The sequence below is a fragment of the Natrix helvetica genome (genome assembly GCF_964273705.1).
Source record: "Natrix helvetica genome assembly, chromosome: 2".
Classification (NCBI taxonomy): Eukaryota; Metazoa; Chordata; class Lepidosauria; order Squamata; family Natricidae; genus Natrix; species Natrix helvetica.
Window position 1 is genome coordinate 20,115,251 of NC_138552.1, and position 16,367 is coordinate 20,131,617.

At 38.0% G+C, this 16,367-nt stretch overlaps 2 protein-coding genes across 4 annotated transcripts in view; one reads left to right on the forward strand and one right to left on the reverse strand.

Annotated features, from left to right (window-relative positions):
* SKP2 (S-phase kinase associated protein 2) overlaps window positions 1-2,004 on the forward strand; it is a 29,112-nt gene extending 27,108 nt beyond the window's left edge. For both annotated transcript variants that reach the window (XM_081944397.1, XM_081944398.1), the window contains one exon: window positions 1,476-2,004. In XM_081944397.1, coding sequence (XP_081800523.1) covers window positions 1,476-1,689 — 214 coding nt within the window. In that variant the 3' untranslated portion in view covers window positions 1,690-2,004. The remainder of the gene's footprint in view (window positions 1-1,475) is intronic.
* Window positions 2,005-4,384: 2,380 nt separating this feature from the next.
* Window positions 4,385-16,367, reverse strand: part of NADK2 (NAD kinase 2, mitochondrial) — a 28,688-nt gene continuing 16,705 nt past the window's right edge. Inside the window, exons 6-12 of one of the 2 annotated variants that reach the window (XM_081942206.1) lie at window positions 15,567-15,703; window positions 15,169-15,247; window positions 13,664-13,807; window positions 12,815-12,870; window positions 12,092-12,145; window positions 11,237-11,360; window positions 4,385-7,816 (exon numbers count right to left, since the gene is read on the reverse strand). In XM_081942206.1, the coding sequence (XP_081798332.1) occupies window positions 7,678-7,816; window positions 11,237-11,360; window positions 12,092-12,145; window positions 12,815-12,870; window positions 13,664-13,807; window positions 15,169-15,247; window positions 15,567-15,703 (733 nt within the window). In that variant the 3' untranslated portion in view covers window positions 4,385-7,677. The remainder of the gene's footprint in view (window positions 7,817-11,236; window positions 11,361-12,091; window positions 12,146-12,814; window positions 12,871-13,663; window positions 13,808-15,168; window positions 15,248-15,566; window positions 15,704-16,367) is intronic. The other variant, XM_081942207.1, reaches the window with a different exon arrangement.

Here is a 16,367-nt window from a genome sequence, read left to right on the forward strand (position 1 = left end):
CTTCAGGCTGGTGCTTCCGGTTTGGTGCTTCCGGCTTGGTGCTTCCAGGAGCAATGTGAGATCTCAGCCGGTTCCTCCTTTTAACTGCCAGTGGGGGTTTGTGCTGATTGGGTGGGAGCTTGGCTGCATTCTGATTGGGTGGAGGTGTATTCTGATTGGTAGGGGGCTTGGCTGTGTTCTGATTGGATGGGAGTTTGGCTGTGCTCTGATTGGATGGGGGCGTGTTCTGTTTGGGTGGGGGCCTGGTTGTGCTTGTGTTAGTCTGAGTTGCAGAGGGATTTGAGCTGGTGAGCTGCTTTACTGTTGTTTGGCTTCGCGTTTGTGGTCGTGCCACATCTCCGTGGTGGGCATCAGTTTGCTTAATGTATGGATCTGAGGGGTTTAAAGTGGCTAATAATGCAGCTGTGGTCTGGCTTCTGGTTTGTGGTCCGGCTTCTGGTTTGTGGTCATTATCGGTGTGGGTTTGGGCTTGCTTTTTGCGTGGATGTGTGATAGTGACATCCTATGTGGTTTTCGTGAGTGTGGGTCTGGTATCATTCTTTGTGTTAGGGACTCGTTTGTCAGTGAGGGCGGGTTTCCAAATGGCTGGTAGGCGGGAGGTATCATCTCGTTTATTCATGCTGTGTGGTCGTTTTTCTATCTCAATAGCTTCTCTGATTATTCTGTTGTTAAAGTGTTCAATTTTGGCAATAGTTCTGGTCTTTTTAAAGTCTATATCATGTCCTGTGGCTTTGAGGTGTTGGACCAGGGAAGAAGTTGGTTCCTCCTTTCTGACTGAGTTTTTCTGTTCTTCAATGCGTGCCTTTATTCTTCTGTTGGTTTGTCCGATGTATGTGGTGGGGCAGGTGGGGCATGGGATTTCATATACTCCTTGATTTTCTAACTCTATTTTGTCTTTGGGGTTTCTTAGGATGGTGGATATTTTTCGGTTTGTGTAGAATGCTGTCTTGATGTTGTGTTTGTGGAGGATCTTGCTGATTCTGTCTGTGGTGCCTTTTATGTATGGGAGGAAGAGAAAGGTTGTAAAATTGGATGCAACTCACTTAACAACTGCTTTATCAACAGCAATTCTGGTGCTAATTGGGATTGTAAGTCAAGGACACCTGTATATATGTAATAAAGAGATAATCTGCAATGCTGTTCGTATGTTGGGGACCACAAATGGAACTGGAGCTGCTAATATAATTTTTAGAGTTTTAACTATACGATGGGTCCTTTACATTTTTAAATTCTTTGCTTAGTCCAACATCAAAATGGATGTTGGAATGGACACCCTCGCGAACAACTTAGTCCTTATAGAATGTACAGAAGTATTAGTTTATTACATGGTTTTCAACATGCCCTTGAATTTAGAGAATAATTTTAAGTCACAGCTGTTATTCTATGAGAAGTGCTGACAATCATTCAGTACTGAACACATGAAAAATCGCACTAGCTAAATTAAAGGAATTATTTTGTTGTATTTTTTCTTTTAGTGAACTTGGTGAAATTGCTACACTCAAAACACTGCAAATCTTTGGAATAGTGACTGCCAATTCCCTACAGCTCTTAAAGGGGACGCTTCCTCATATAAAGATCAATACCTCTTATTTTTCACCTATAGCAAGGCCCACCGTTGGCTGCAAAAAGAACCAAGAGATTTGGGGAATCCAGTGCAGACTGAACTTGAGAAACCTGGCTGGGGTTTAATACATCTCAAAAGACTCTTTGACTTCTGCCAACAGCAACATGAGTTCCTCAAGTCTTCACTGAGAAGTTCTTGGCATTACCTTTTAACCTCACAATTTGCAGTTACTGACCTGGTTTTATCAGTTTATGACCAAATGCTGTCAAGTATTTTACAAGTTATATGTTTTTTAAATGTTTTATGTTCCACGACGTATGCTGAGGCCTATCCAAGAAACGCTAATCATGCACAAGTAGTTGCCATGCAATATGCACGCTCTCCTTGTGGATTTTTTTTTTAAAAAAGTAGCTCTAGTTAATAAAACTTGTCCAAATGTTCATATTCTCTGTTTTATCCATGCCAGTTGTTATTGTTTCAGGGAGTAGGGTGCATTTATGCTGATATACTTAAGATTCTGGCCTTTATCTCACAACTCCTGGAAACAATATTGGAATTTAATTCTATTTACATCCCAGCCCTGGAATTTCTTGTCTTGTATCTCAATACTCACTGAGTACAAACAACACATGTTGCTAATTGTTACACAGATATTCCTTACAATGGCACTTGGATTGGAATTTCCATCATTAAGTGATGCTATTGTACAGCATAATGTCATGTGACTGCATTGCTTAGCAATGGTGACCCCTGCAGACCCTATGGTCAATGTTAAGCGAGGTTTGTGGTTCATTAAGTGAGCACTTCTTGCCTGCTGGCTTCCGACAAGCAAAGTCACTGGGATAGTTGACTGCTGAGTGAGACAGGGAGTGGCGTAATATGTAGGTGGCTGGGGAGGCACAGCACGAGCGCAGTTAGTCAGAAAAGCTTGGTTCGAGTGCAGAGGGGCTGGGGGAAAGTGGACAGATGGGTATCTTTCCCACTAAATTTATTTGTGGGAAGCCAGCAGGGAAAGTGCAAATTGCAATCATGTTATTGCACCACAGGTTGGTTACCAAGTACCTAGATCACGATCACCTGACAGCAGAGCTAGTAGGAAGGCTGACCATAACCACCATTTCTTCAACACCATTTTAAGTTCAGACAATGAACAGGTCATTAATAGGAGACCCGTACTACATATAGGCAGGGGTGAGATCCTACTGAGTTAACCGGTCCGATGAGCACGCGCTTCACAAGTTTAGAGAAAATTCTCCTTCCACACCGTGAGGAAAACAGCTGAGGCGCAGCAATCCAGTGTGTCGCGCCGATCAGCTGGGCTTCGGAAAAGGAAATATAGGCGAGTATAATGCAGGGGCAGGCGGGTGGGCCAACTTCAAATTCGAAGCAAACCAGTTCATTCCCAGCTGCTAGTCAGAGCTACCGGTTCACCCGAACCGGTAGAATCTCATCCATGCATATAGCAATGCAAATTAAAAAATAAAGAGGATACAAGTAAATACATCCTAATAAAGCTTTCCCTTTTTCCTGGTTGCACTGCAACATTTGTATAATCTGAAGAAATTTGTTTAAAAATAATTTGAAATCCTGCTGTTATTGACCATCTGTCAAGCCTGGAGCCATCTTGGAACGTCTTCAGGGCTGCTACAGCGATACTGGATAGAGCTGTGGCAAAGGTAGGGGAGTGTAGACATATCTGGGGGAGGGGAGGATATGTAGCAGTGGTGGGTTGCAGGCAGTACGCCACGATATGGGGGTAACGAGCCTGCCCGGAGCACCAGGTACTGTAGCGGTTGGGTGCTCCAGAGGGCCCGCCTGCCTGCGCTCCTTACCTGTCCTTAAACCCTTTGGCGCTTCCGCGCAGATGGCGCGCACATCACCTGTGCGACGCTCCATTGAGCAGTTGGAACGTTGCGGAGGCATCGCTGGATGGTAAGACGAATGTGCGTGTGCGCGCGCGCACTGCACACATTCATGTGGAGGATGCTGGGCCCCGTTGCAACCATACCGGTTGCAACGGGATCTGGAACCCACCACTGATATGTAGCCAAAATAACATTCTTTCTTCTGGGAACCAAGGATACTCTCACCAGCACCTGAAGAGGCATGGATGAGAGCCATTCAGTTTTGGGAGGGTGGTCTGATCGGGGCATGTGATGGTTGTGTGCAATGCGGGGAAGAAGTTTGGATTTTGAATTGCGTAGGGAAAACCTGGGGAGAGTCAGTTAGGTTTTGACCAGCTGTGCCAATATGACATACATCTATACTTTGAGGAAGCCTCTGGCCTTGGGAGTTTTGATTTCATCTGGCATATTACTTGGAACCCTGACACTACCTTCTCAAAACATTTAAAATAACTCCTAACCAAACCATAAAAATATGTTTTTCAAAGTTTCCATATTTCCTGCCCACCTGATTCTGTTCTGCTGAGTAGTAGCAAGATAAAAGCGTCTAGTTTAAAATATAACTAAATTGTCCTTAAAAGGGAAAATCAGTAAGGGAAATGCAGGAGCAAAGTGTAATTGCAACCTGTTTTTTCATGAAATGGGATATTAATTTTGCTACATGAAAGACTGAAGAGGGAAATATAGTTGCATTAGTTCTAAATGCACTATAGTATATGAGAAATTACTATGAAATATCATTTTTCCTAATTCTCTTGTGGCCCTAATAGTACAACATTTAGGAAGAAAATTAAGTCCTGTTATCTACAAGATTTTATAAAGATGTGCATGGATTATTTAACATTCTAAGTGCACAATTTAACATTCTAAATATATATTTCCTGTTATGGTGAATGTTAGTTGACATACAAAGCAGTTAAAAAAGCAAGAAAAATATGTTTATTAATTTACTAACCACAGCATACATTATTTTAAATAAAACAATTTTGAAAAAAGGCATAGTTGTATTGAGTTTAATTTGTGCACATTCAACTATTTTTGACACAGCAATATGTTCTTAAGATAAATCTTTTTCAAGACTGTATTGTTTCCACCCTATTTTTATTACCGTTAACTATCATGGCCAGAAAATCTATAGTTTGTCACTCAATTGTTTCTCAATTGTTTCTTTGATGCTCATTTTTTTAAAAAGCACATCTGGCATGTTTAATTGCATCATTAGGAAGGTCGAGAACGTCAGCAAGTTGAGGATTAAGAGAGGTTTGCTTGGTAAGGCATACAGCGAAAACATTTTTATCCTCTCAAAATGTGACTGAAAACAAAAAGTGACCCTTTCAAAATCTACTAAATAGTGTCTAAATGTTAATTGCCTATAGTTCACAAGCCCTTCCCACTGTTGCCTGACTGGCCGGTAGAAGGGACAGATAAAATGAAGCCCTGACAGCACACTTGTGGTATAGACACTGATGTGATATCGGACAGATTTGGCATTTAGTGTGGATTTTGTATTCCCCAAAATGTCATCTCTTGGCCTAGATGGCATGAGCCAGATGATAAGGAAGGATGTTTGCTTATTCCCAAAGAACACTAAGTTTTTAAAAATCTTTGGCAGGACTCAAAAAGCCCACTATGATATCTTCCTCTGCTTTTTCTTTAGACAGGCATCTAAGAACACTGCTATACAAAATAGCAAGTAAAACCCAAATTGTAGGTCACATCATTTCAAAGGACAGCTTCTCCTTGCATCTTTTAATTATCTTTTTATCTAATGGACAACAGCACTATGGTATTCTTAACCCTTCATTACTGGCACAATTTAAGAAAATGGGACATAAATTTTCAACATCATGATCCATTTGCAATGAGAACACAGTACCATTCAGATATTTAGTAAGTCCTATCAAGAGACTGATGTGGGCATCTCCCTTAGAACTCAATTCTGGTTTAATTTTTTGTTTTTAATAAAAGAGACACCAAGGAAAGTTGCAAAGCGAAGTGTCAACCTCAAGTATCATCTTTACATACTCTTAGCATCACATAGTCACAGAAGCAATCTGGAAAGTGCAGTTGCAGCCAAGTGTTTCCTTAGAAATATACACATCTCCACAAGAAAGCATCTTGGTCAGTTTGCCTTCTTGTAAATGACTGGCTAAGGTTGTCAAGGCAGGTATTTTGTTAACAGTCACAATCTGAAGGCAGATGTTGGCATGATCTCAACATTCCACATGCTTCTGCTGATCTAGAAAGGTTGGAAACCCACCAGAGAGAACCAAGACTTAGACACGGATAGTTCAACATGCTGGCTAAGAAAAACATATTCAAGTTAAAGTTGCCCATACTCCCAAATAAACAGTGTCAACTTTAGAACTTGAAGATCACAAAACAAACACTGAGTACATTGAACCCATTTTACAACTTCCTTAATTTCAAACTAACAATTACAGAGCATATCCATCCTGGTTTTATTTCACTTGTGTTTTAAAGATATTTACTTGAAACAAAGTCCATTTCAGCTTTCCAATAGCTAAAATAACATGTAAACAGATAATCTCACACTTTCATTGAAAGATTTAGAAGCTTTCCATGATAGAAGCCTAACATGTATATTTCAATGCCTCCCCCCCCCCCACTTTCTTTGTCTTCTAAAAGGTTTATGATCATTCTGGTATTGCAAATTGAACACAACCTTTGTAAAACTGATTTTCAATTTTCTTAACTCTTCATATTAAGCCCTGAAGATATAATTTACAATACTTTGCAATTAGAAAAAGAATTCATCATTTAGCTCTCTCACATGGCAGGTTAATTATCATTTCGAATATAAGCAGCTAACGCATTCTGTAACATTTTCAAAATGTCATTAAAACCAACATGAATAAGTTCTTTTGAAATCATCAAAGATGATTTCTTTTTAGTGGCAGCCAATCTGCAAAATATCCTGGTGTAAGTAATGTAAACTAATATACTGCTGAATACTATCTTTGCAAAGACTTTTGCATACAACAGCTACCTGAAATAAACAAAGGAAAAAAGGCTGGCAGTGGTCACACACTTCTGTAACTTGTCAAGTAAAATGTGAGGAGGGGAATTCAATTCTGTAAGAAAAACAGCTTCTATGGATAGAACTAGGAAAGGGTCAAATAAATCTCTCCCTCCCAGGCACAAAGTTCTTGAGGACTAGGGGAAACTTCTAGAAATGATTTGGGAGGAAAGCAAAAGAGAGGATTCTATCCCTGAGTGGAAAAACACTGTTGGACTTGTTTGTATAATATTGGGTTTATACACTATTGTGAACAAAATGTTCCCATTATCTTGAAACTGTTCATGCATATGCTTTAGAGACTGCAAAAACAAGTAAGTTTTCATAATGCATGAATATTTCTGCACTTGAGATGTAAAGATTATTATACTCCTAACACAAATACACAGTTAAATATTTAAAGGAATGATTTTGTGATATTTCGCTATCTTAGGACCTACTTAATGGAGCACCTGTCCTTGGGAGTAGAACAAACAATTAAGCTAGCCAACCCTCAGCTGCATCATTATTTCTGCTTGTGGTATTTAAGTCTATATGCTTAGTGCTCGTATGGGATGGGGGAATACTGGGAACTCAATAGCCAGTTTGGTATGATACGAGAAATGCAACGGTAAGTAGAAACATGGTTTGTGGTAGAAATATGAATATTAGAGTGTAATAGAAGAACAGTAATGAATCCTACTTCAAACATGCAGAATTAAAAAAATTAAAGTTCTTTCTGAATAAAAAAGTATTATTAAAAATTCTTGGATAGCACACTGGAGTATGACCAAACATCTTTATATTAACCTTTATATTATTTGCTTTAAAACCTGAAAGAGTTCCAAGGTATTTTGTTGAATCAGTTGTATACTACTTCCATTGAAGTTTATAGTTTAATATTAATACCAATTGCATTTGACTCCACCTTCATTTAAAAAGCACTCTGTGGAATCAAGCTTTTAAGGGCTAATAATTTGTTGGTCTGAGATACAAACCAATTATATTTCATATTACAAGAAGTAATAAATGGCAAAACACTGATTTTTCCAGGAGCTTCTCATTCAGAAGCAAAAAAAAAAAGTCATTTCAATCTTTGTTTCCCAAATATCTATAAAGAGCTATTTTCACATTTGAATTGATGCAGCTCATTTCTTTATGAAGAATTTTGAATACCCTCAATGACATCTTCAGTCTTCTAACAAAACAGTACGCAGGGCATCTTCTGTATTGATTAATATTGATGCTATTGCTCCATCATTAAATTCAAATGAAGTTCCTCCATCTACCACCATACAGGCATCCCAACAACGGGAGCGAATGCAAACTCTGAAAATACATTACAGAAAAATATTTATGACAAATGATCAATTGAATAAATTTAAATACATATAACAGAAATTAGAAGCAACACATATTTGATAAGGCATTAAGATGGAATAATGTGGTCATTTAATATAGGGGATGGAATGATATTGCTAAGCTATAGTCAGCAACAGTTAATTTAATAACCATTTGAAGTTACAACATCACTCAAAAAGTGACTTATGACCATTTTTCATACTTATAATGGTTGAAACATCCCCATCGTCACATGATCAAAATTCAGAGACTTGACAACTGACTTATATTTATGATGGCTGCAGTGTCTCAGGATTATGTGATCCCCTTTGGCAAGCTTTTGACAAGCAAAGTCAGGGAAGCCAGATTGACTTGTTACTAATTTAACAACTGCAGTGATTCACTTAACAACTGCGGCAAGAAATGGGTCAAACGTCACTTTAAAATGCTTAGCAACAGAAATTTTCGGCTCAATTGTGGTCTTAAGTTGATGTAATGGACAGTCTTCTAGCAAAGTTCTGGTTTTGTTACAGATAGGAATGCCTAAGAAACTCTTCAGGTTGAGAGACATTCTTGAGGAGGGACGATTTTAGAATTCTATAGTATTACAAAAATAAACAAGCCCCAAGCAGAACAAGGACCTTACTCAATTATAAAAGAAAATTTCTTCAGAGAGCCCTTTCACCTATTCTGTTGAAATAACACATTTCATTATGTTTTTTCCAAACTATGGTAGGAGAAAATAATGTATACAACATTTTCAGTGAATATCTTCATGAAACATTAATTACAAATGGAACCTTATATCATTGCAAAGGTAGCTTTTGGGAAAGAAGCATGAAACATACTTTTTCCTGTAAATTGTAAAGAAATACTTAATTGACCAACATTATAATACTATTTTTACAAAACGCATCATCATTTTAAAAGACATACCGTATTTTTCAGAGTATAAGATGTACCGGAGTATAAGACACTCCAAGGTTTTGAAGAGGCAAATTTTTTTAAAAAGTAGATAAGGCAGATAAAGGGACAGAGAGGGACAGAGATTAAGTAGGTAGAAAGAGAATAGTAGGTAGACAGAGGGATAGAGAGAGAGAGAAATGCAGTAGGTAGGTAGGGAGACAGAGAGAGTAGCCAGGTAGGTAGGTAGAGGGATAGAGAGGGAGAGAAATACAGTAGGTAGGTAGGGAGAGAGAGTAGGTACCGTGTTTCCCCGAAAATACGACAGGGGCTTATTTTCTTTTGCCCCACGAAATATGCCCTTGGGCTTATTATCAGGGAGGGCTTATTGTTTTGGGGCTGCCGGGCAGCTGCTCCCTTGTGAACTGGCTCCTGAAGAGTCGGGCACAGCCTCAGGGGCGAAGCAGCCATGAGGTAACCATGCTCACGAGCAGCCGCCCGGCAAATCCCCTCTCCAGCCGGGAAAAGCGCCATTCACTTGGGGGTATCCCTAAAGCGCCAAGCCATGTGGTGCTCTGCCCATCCCTCAGCTCCCGCAGCTTGGCACCTTCGGGATACCCCCTAGGTCAGTGCATGGAGCTCTGCCCGGCTGCAGAAGGGGGTTGCGCGAGCGCCTCTTCCGCCCGCAGCCTCACCAAGCCCTTGCGCAGCTCTCCCAGGCCACCGCTGCTGGCCGCTGCTGCCTGCCGCCGCCCCGCTCCGAGCATAACTTCCAAACTCCAAAACTCGGGGCCGAGTCTTCCAGCATCGGCCGCTCTAGGAGTGCTCTCTATGGTGGGCCGGCTGCTGGAAGACTCTGTCCGGAAAACTCTCTGTCCGGCAGCTGGCCCTCCATAGAGAGCACTCCTAGAGCGGCCGATGCTGGAAGACTCGGCCCCGAGTTTTGGAGTTTGGAAGTTATGCGCGGAGCAGAGTGGGGCGGCGGCGGGCAGCAGAGCGGGGCGGCCACCTGGCAACTCTCCCCTCTGCCAGACAGAACGCCACTCCCCAACCTAGCGGTATCCTGAAGGCGGCAAGCAACGTGAGCGCTCCCCCCCTGGTTCCTGCGACTTGGCGCTTTCGGGATAACGCTAGGTTAGTGAGCGGTGCTCTGCCTGGCCGGAGGGGGGGGGGTTGTCCAGGGGGTTTATTTTCGGGGGTGGGCTTATATTTTTTCCCACGCGAAAATGTGGCAAGGCTTTAGTTTCGGGACAGGTTGTATTTTTGGGGAAACACGGTAGGTAGGTTGAGGGATAGAGAGAGAGAGAAATACAGTAGGTAGGTAGGGAGAGAGAGAGGGTAGATAGGTAGGTAGATGTTTCCAGGTATATTTATCCATGTGCTGGAAAAGGAAATCACTGACAACCTGCAGCACCTAAGACTCAATGTAATTTTCATCAATCACTCTAAAGAGCTTTCTGAAAAGGAAAAAAAAGTTTTTGTACTCTGCAAACCTCCCCAAACGGCCCATTTTTCATGAAAACGGGCCCGTTTTTTTTTTCAAATAAAAGAAATGAATAGCCTTGGGGGGGCTTGCAGAGTGCTCCTGGGGAGGTGGCCCCCCCAAAAATGAGTTTTATGTGAAACAAATTGCATGCATAGCCTTATGGAGGCTTATAGAGTGCTGCTGGCGGCTGGGGGTGCAAAAAAGACCCATTTTTTGCTCATTTCTGCCATCACCAGCCCCCAGCAGCTCTCTGAAAGCCTCCATAAGGGTATGCATGGCCATTTTAGTGAAGGGGCGGAGCTTCGGGAGGCCAAAAAATGGTGTATTCAATGGATAAGACGCACCCAGATTTTCAGCCTCTTTTTTGAGGAAAAAAGGAGTGTCTTATACTCCAAAAATACAGTACTTTTCAAAAACTATAACTGCTGCTATTTTTACTTCCACTGGAAGAAATAATCTTTGATGCATTTCTCATTTGTTTGCTCTCATTTAAGTCAACTATATTTTGCTTTTTGATTAAAAAGTGTCCTTTGTGAAGGGCTACAATGCCTGCGAATCTCCTACATCCCTTATACTACAAAGTGATAAGAATTTACTGAATGCAGTTTGCATTCAATCCCAAAAGGGGCATCAATGGGCACAAGAGAACAAAGACAGCACCTGTCTGTAAGCTTTTTAAAGCAGTTAATTATTTTCCATAGTTTGTGTAGCTACCTCCTGCAGCTCCACATGATCCAATAAAAGATCCACGTGCTTTATTTTTAAAAGTTGAAAACAAATGCTATACTTACACTCATGTAAACTCAATTTTTTTTTATTGGTCAGAGCTACTACCTTACCTTACTGATTTTAACTGATAGTTAATAAAGACAATCAGCTTTGGATTTCCAAATTAAAATTCAGATTCCAACATTGTATTCAGTGACCTAGGGATCAACTGAAAGCAATTATCTTCCAGATCTGAATCTAAAATAGCTGTTCAAATTATGGTTAGATAAACAATTACTATTAATACTTACTTTGAAGCAAAACCTCGTTGCCGACTACTTGAAAAAACACGGTTTGAAATGGGTTCTCGTATACTAAAAAACAATCTGGGTTCCTCTGGACTATAGAGCAGTGATTCATTATATCCATTTGTTACTGAAAAAGCAGAAGACAATCAATCAGGTTCTTTAAGTAGCACACTATGAGTTAGTGCCCAAGTCATTTTTTTATATAGTTAAATTTTCTGATTTTATGTAACACAGAAAAGCTGTGAAAAGCTTAAGAAGATTATTCTTCAAATGTTGTGGAAATTAACTTGCTTAAATCTGTTATTTTTTAAGTTACTAAATGTTATGTTAGCCTGTCCCATCCGAGATTGTGGAAACATGACATATTTGAAGCAGCGCTTGAACTACATTCAATTTATTTGATTTCTATTCACAGATGTAAAAAGGAGTTCCCTGCAGATTTTATTTTGCTAGTCCTTGCTAACTATAGAAGGTGGTGCTCATCTTCATTTCAAGGCCACTGAGCCAGCGCTGTCCGAAAACATTTCCGTGGTCATATGGCCAGCATCATATCATGGAGCACTGTTACCTTTCCACTGTACTATGCTTTCAAACTGCTAGATTAGCAGGAGCTGAAGCTCACCCCATCACGTGACACTCGGGTTTTGAATCTGGGCTGCTGCATACCATCTTGCAGCCCAGCCCCAGCCCCCATTTTTACTTACAGGTGTAACAACCTTTAAATTAATATGAATGCTTGTAAGTTAAATGCATAAAATAATGTTGATTATTTCTGTAACTCTGAAATTCTGAGCAAAATTGAAGAACAAAACAAATTGGTAAACCACAATGATTAAACACTTTAAAGATAGGCCTCACCTTTCTGTATTAGTTCCTTGTTCAACGGAAGCTTTAAATTCTCATAACTTTTAGCTATTAAACCAAAAGAAATTTTTTATAGAAAATTATATTTTGCATTTGCTAGACAATGTGACAAAGAACAATACTCAGTTACTCTTACAAAAATAAGAAACAAAATTCTAGAAGACACATCTATTTCTGACCAGCACCTGACCAAACAATAAGGGAAATACATAGAATACATACTACAGGATAATCTCTCATCTAAATCAAAGGTAAATATGCATGTTGGTTATATATAGGAAAATGGGGAAGCAATAGGTTTCCCATCCCTGATAAATTTAAGGGCAGTTTCCCAAAATGCATCCTTTGTTCTGATTCAAGATTTGTTGAGCAAAAAAATCTGGTTTGGTTTAACAAAAAATATAGTAAAATACAGACTTTATTTTCTAAAGCCATGTACAGTTCTTTAAAAGCTTTTCAAGTTTTACAAGTGTTCTTCAACTTATTTTCTCTGTTGCAGATATTAGACTCCTACAATATAAGCAGAGTTTTAACAGAGATGTAACTTTTATTCATTTTAGTAGCATTTCAAAATTGTGTTATCGATACATGTGATAATATTTAGTCTCTGAAGAAAGTCAATGTATTTTAGATTATGTCAGATTCAGATTAAATTAGACAATATCTAAATGTTTCTTTACATCATTTTCAATGATGAGCATGTCATTAGGAACTCACCAATCTTAAGAATTTCTTCCACAGCCTGATTTGCTATTTTGTTGATATTAAAAGACCTAAAAGAGAATTTAAAAGAATAATACCTAGATCAACTGTAGCTGGGAAGCCTTTCTCCCTGTCTCTAGATTTTTTTATTTTAATTAATTAATATTCATAACTATTATTTCTAAAAACAAATGTTTGACTTGGAAGCTGAAGAAAAAAGAATAATAAAAATGTTGGCTAACAAAGGTTTAAAATAAAACAGAAATTCCCAGAACCCACAACATTGTTCAACCACAGAACAAAGTTTTTGATTTTAAGGCTACCTAAACACTGGGAAATCCTGGAAATTATCAAACCAAAAGGGATTTCAGTTTTTTTCCAGCAAATTGTAAGCATTTCTTGGGATAATATTAAGCATGCTTAACTCTTTATCTAGAAAAATTGGAGGAGTAGAATTTCAGTCAAATAATCCAGCAGGCTAAATAGAAATTATGTCTATTTTTGAGTGCTTATGTGTTCTAGAAAACAAACATTCACTTGAATTCTAAAATCATAATATTCCATAAGGATAGCAATGTATGTATTTAACAAGTAATAAATATGTTCTTAGTACATGAAAATTTATAATAAAAATCATTATGTACTTAAAGACTAAAATAACAATCCAAAGATTAAAAGTCCCAAACATTAAAATAAGTTCAACAGAGCTTTTTCCCCAAATATGTTTTTTTTCAAATACATACACAGAGTGACATATAAAATAGGTAAGGCTTAAAATAACTCAGTAAATATAAACCCTCTACAACTTACTTCTTGTAACAGCAGTATTGCATATTGTGTCAAAATAAATGTGCTATATCTTACCAAGCTTTTGATCCAGTTCCAGTGCATATATTGAGACCTGAGCTTTTTTGTTTCTCCCATGGACCATCATCAACTGATATTTCATAATAAGAAGCCCTATGAAGGGAGAATTTAAAACTGGGTTTGCAGGACTTATAGTTCACCCTGAATAAGACAGAACACAGCCCGACATCAGGCATGTACCAGTCTAAAAAGGCTAATTTCAAACATGGCTGAAAATTTTACTACTGAATTTGTATGCAGCAGTTTTAAAAAGCAGATTTTAAAGAATCAAGATATATTTTTGATGGATAGGGTTTTTAGATCAGTTTTCAAAACTCCAGCATGTTGTTAGTACAAGAGCAAGCCATTTTGAAAGCCTTTTAGAATTTTCTAGTAATTTTGTTTGCAATTAGCAGGAAATCTACTAGGATTGAACACAACAGAAATACATACTAGTTTCCCTTCTACATAATTGTCCCTGTCATTCAAATTCAAAATGAAATTCTGAATTCAAGCCGCAAGTGAGAGAAATCCCCTTGTCCCTCCAATCTGTACAAAACATGTCCTCTTTCAGATCATATTGCTAGCAGAACAATGCATCTACAGAACAAACTGAACTTGTCAAAACCATTTTCTTAAATGTACTCAGCTTTATCAACTACAACTATTTAGTTTATGGTTTCATGTTTCCTACTATTATATATGTTCCAATTCCCTGATTCATGATCTGACATATCTTCTGATCTACTACTCTACCAAGCACTTCATTCATGATTCTGTTCCATTATTATAATTAAATCATTTTCACAACATCGTTTTCTTACATCCTACACTAATGCTTGTGCAGCTGCTCCATATGCATAGGATACGCTTCTAGGAATCCTACATACAATCCTATGTACTTTCAAAACAGCCATGCAAGCTTTCCAAAACATGTAGTTAATTGGAACTTAATTGAGGTAAGCTTCACTAATTCTAGTGCAGTTTGAAAAGTGTAGCTTTTGAATGTTTTGCATAGTACTAAAATCCACTACAGTAAGAAAAAAGGTGTTTCTGAAAATCCTTAAAACAAGATTATTCTAACTTATTTTTATTTCAATATGAAGTTCTATTAGACAATGCCAGAAAAGGCAATTTTTACACAGCTAATATAGCCCAGTCAGTTGAATCAAAAATCCAACAGCAACTCATAACATGCAAGGTGCAAATTAAGATGCATTAAAGACCAGCTAATGATTTTTCTTTTAAGAACTCACAATAAAACGAACATGTTAAGACTTCTTTAAAAATATAGCACTTAACTGCTTTCTCACAGGCTTCAGAAGCAAAATATTATCATTCGGATTCAGTAATCAAGTATGAATGCAATTCCATAGATTAATCAGTAAGAAAGCAAAAGAATATAAAGATTGATTGAAGATATTATGAATCAAAGTAGTTTGGAAATGTTTTAATATAAATAAAAGTATTATGTTTACAGGCTATGCCAAACAGTAATGCTTGCAAGTAGATGTTTAGCATACCTGGATGAGAGAGACTCTCCAATAAAGACTTCATTTAATGATCTTACAGGCAAGAGGTGTGGTTCAGAAATCTGAGATCCTGCAATCACGGGCAAATTACATGGGTGAAATATAGGCCAAGCAGATGTCTCTAAAAACACACTCAAACATGAAAATGTCTCTGAACTAAAATTAAGACGATCCTTATTTTCAGACTTGGTATGAAAACATTCATTTTATACAAACCTGGCTGCATCTATTCATAGGAGCTCTGCACTTAATAGAAGCATTTGATTTCTATTCTGAGCATGTTTTCCTACTCTGTTGAGATGGTAAATTAAGAACTGAGGGGTTTAAGATTGGGTACTATTAATCATCAATCAGAGTTGAATACATTTTTGGAGGAAAACAGTACTCACTTTGATCCTGAAATCTTCCATTAACATGGGCCCTACTATGCTGTTCTTGACTCAGTTGCTGTTCATGTAAATCTACAGGGACTGGATTAATACCAGTTCCTTCAAGGTACAACCGGATTCGTTGCCTCCATTGCCATCTTTAAAGATGAAGGATAACACAAAAAGTAAAGCAACTGAAACGGATGACAATTTTTCCATAAATCACCACTACAATTGACCCATACAGCATTCAGAAAATTAACAACTATTTCATATAAACATTACTTAACTCACAAAGACATTTACTTGATGGGAATGAAATCATATTCTTATCACAGTCTAAATTATTAAATAACTTCTGAAAGTTCTAGGGCAATTTAACTTTAAGCATCCCAAAGACAAATTGTTCTTTTTCTGGTTTTCTGATGTTGGAAGAGATGAATTTTCAGAACAGTACAAGTTGATTTAGTGTGAAACCAAACAATCTAGATATTATACCATATATTTTAGGAAAAGAAAAATGCAATTAGTGCTTTAACACTCCTCAAAATATAGTTAATGATCATATTCCTATTACACTCAAATTATGCTGAATTCATTATTTTTTCCAGATCTATTGTCACATACGTATACAATATTTAGAAGATAATCTGTAGGTATGTTATCAAAATATAAAATAACCAATTCCATGCATTCCCTTATTTACTTCAATTATTTTTAAAAATACCAGTTAGCCTCTCTAACAAATATTAAGGAGAATGACAGTATACCAGCTACTGAAGAATAACTGATAGATTTGATAATTATTGCACACAATGATTG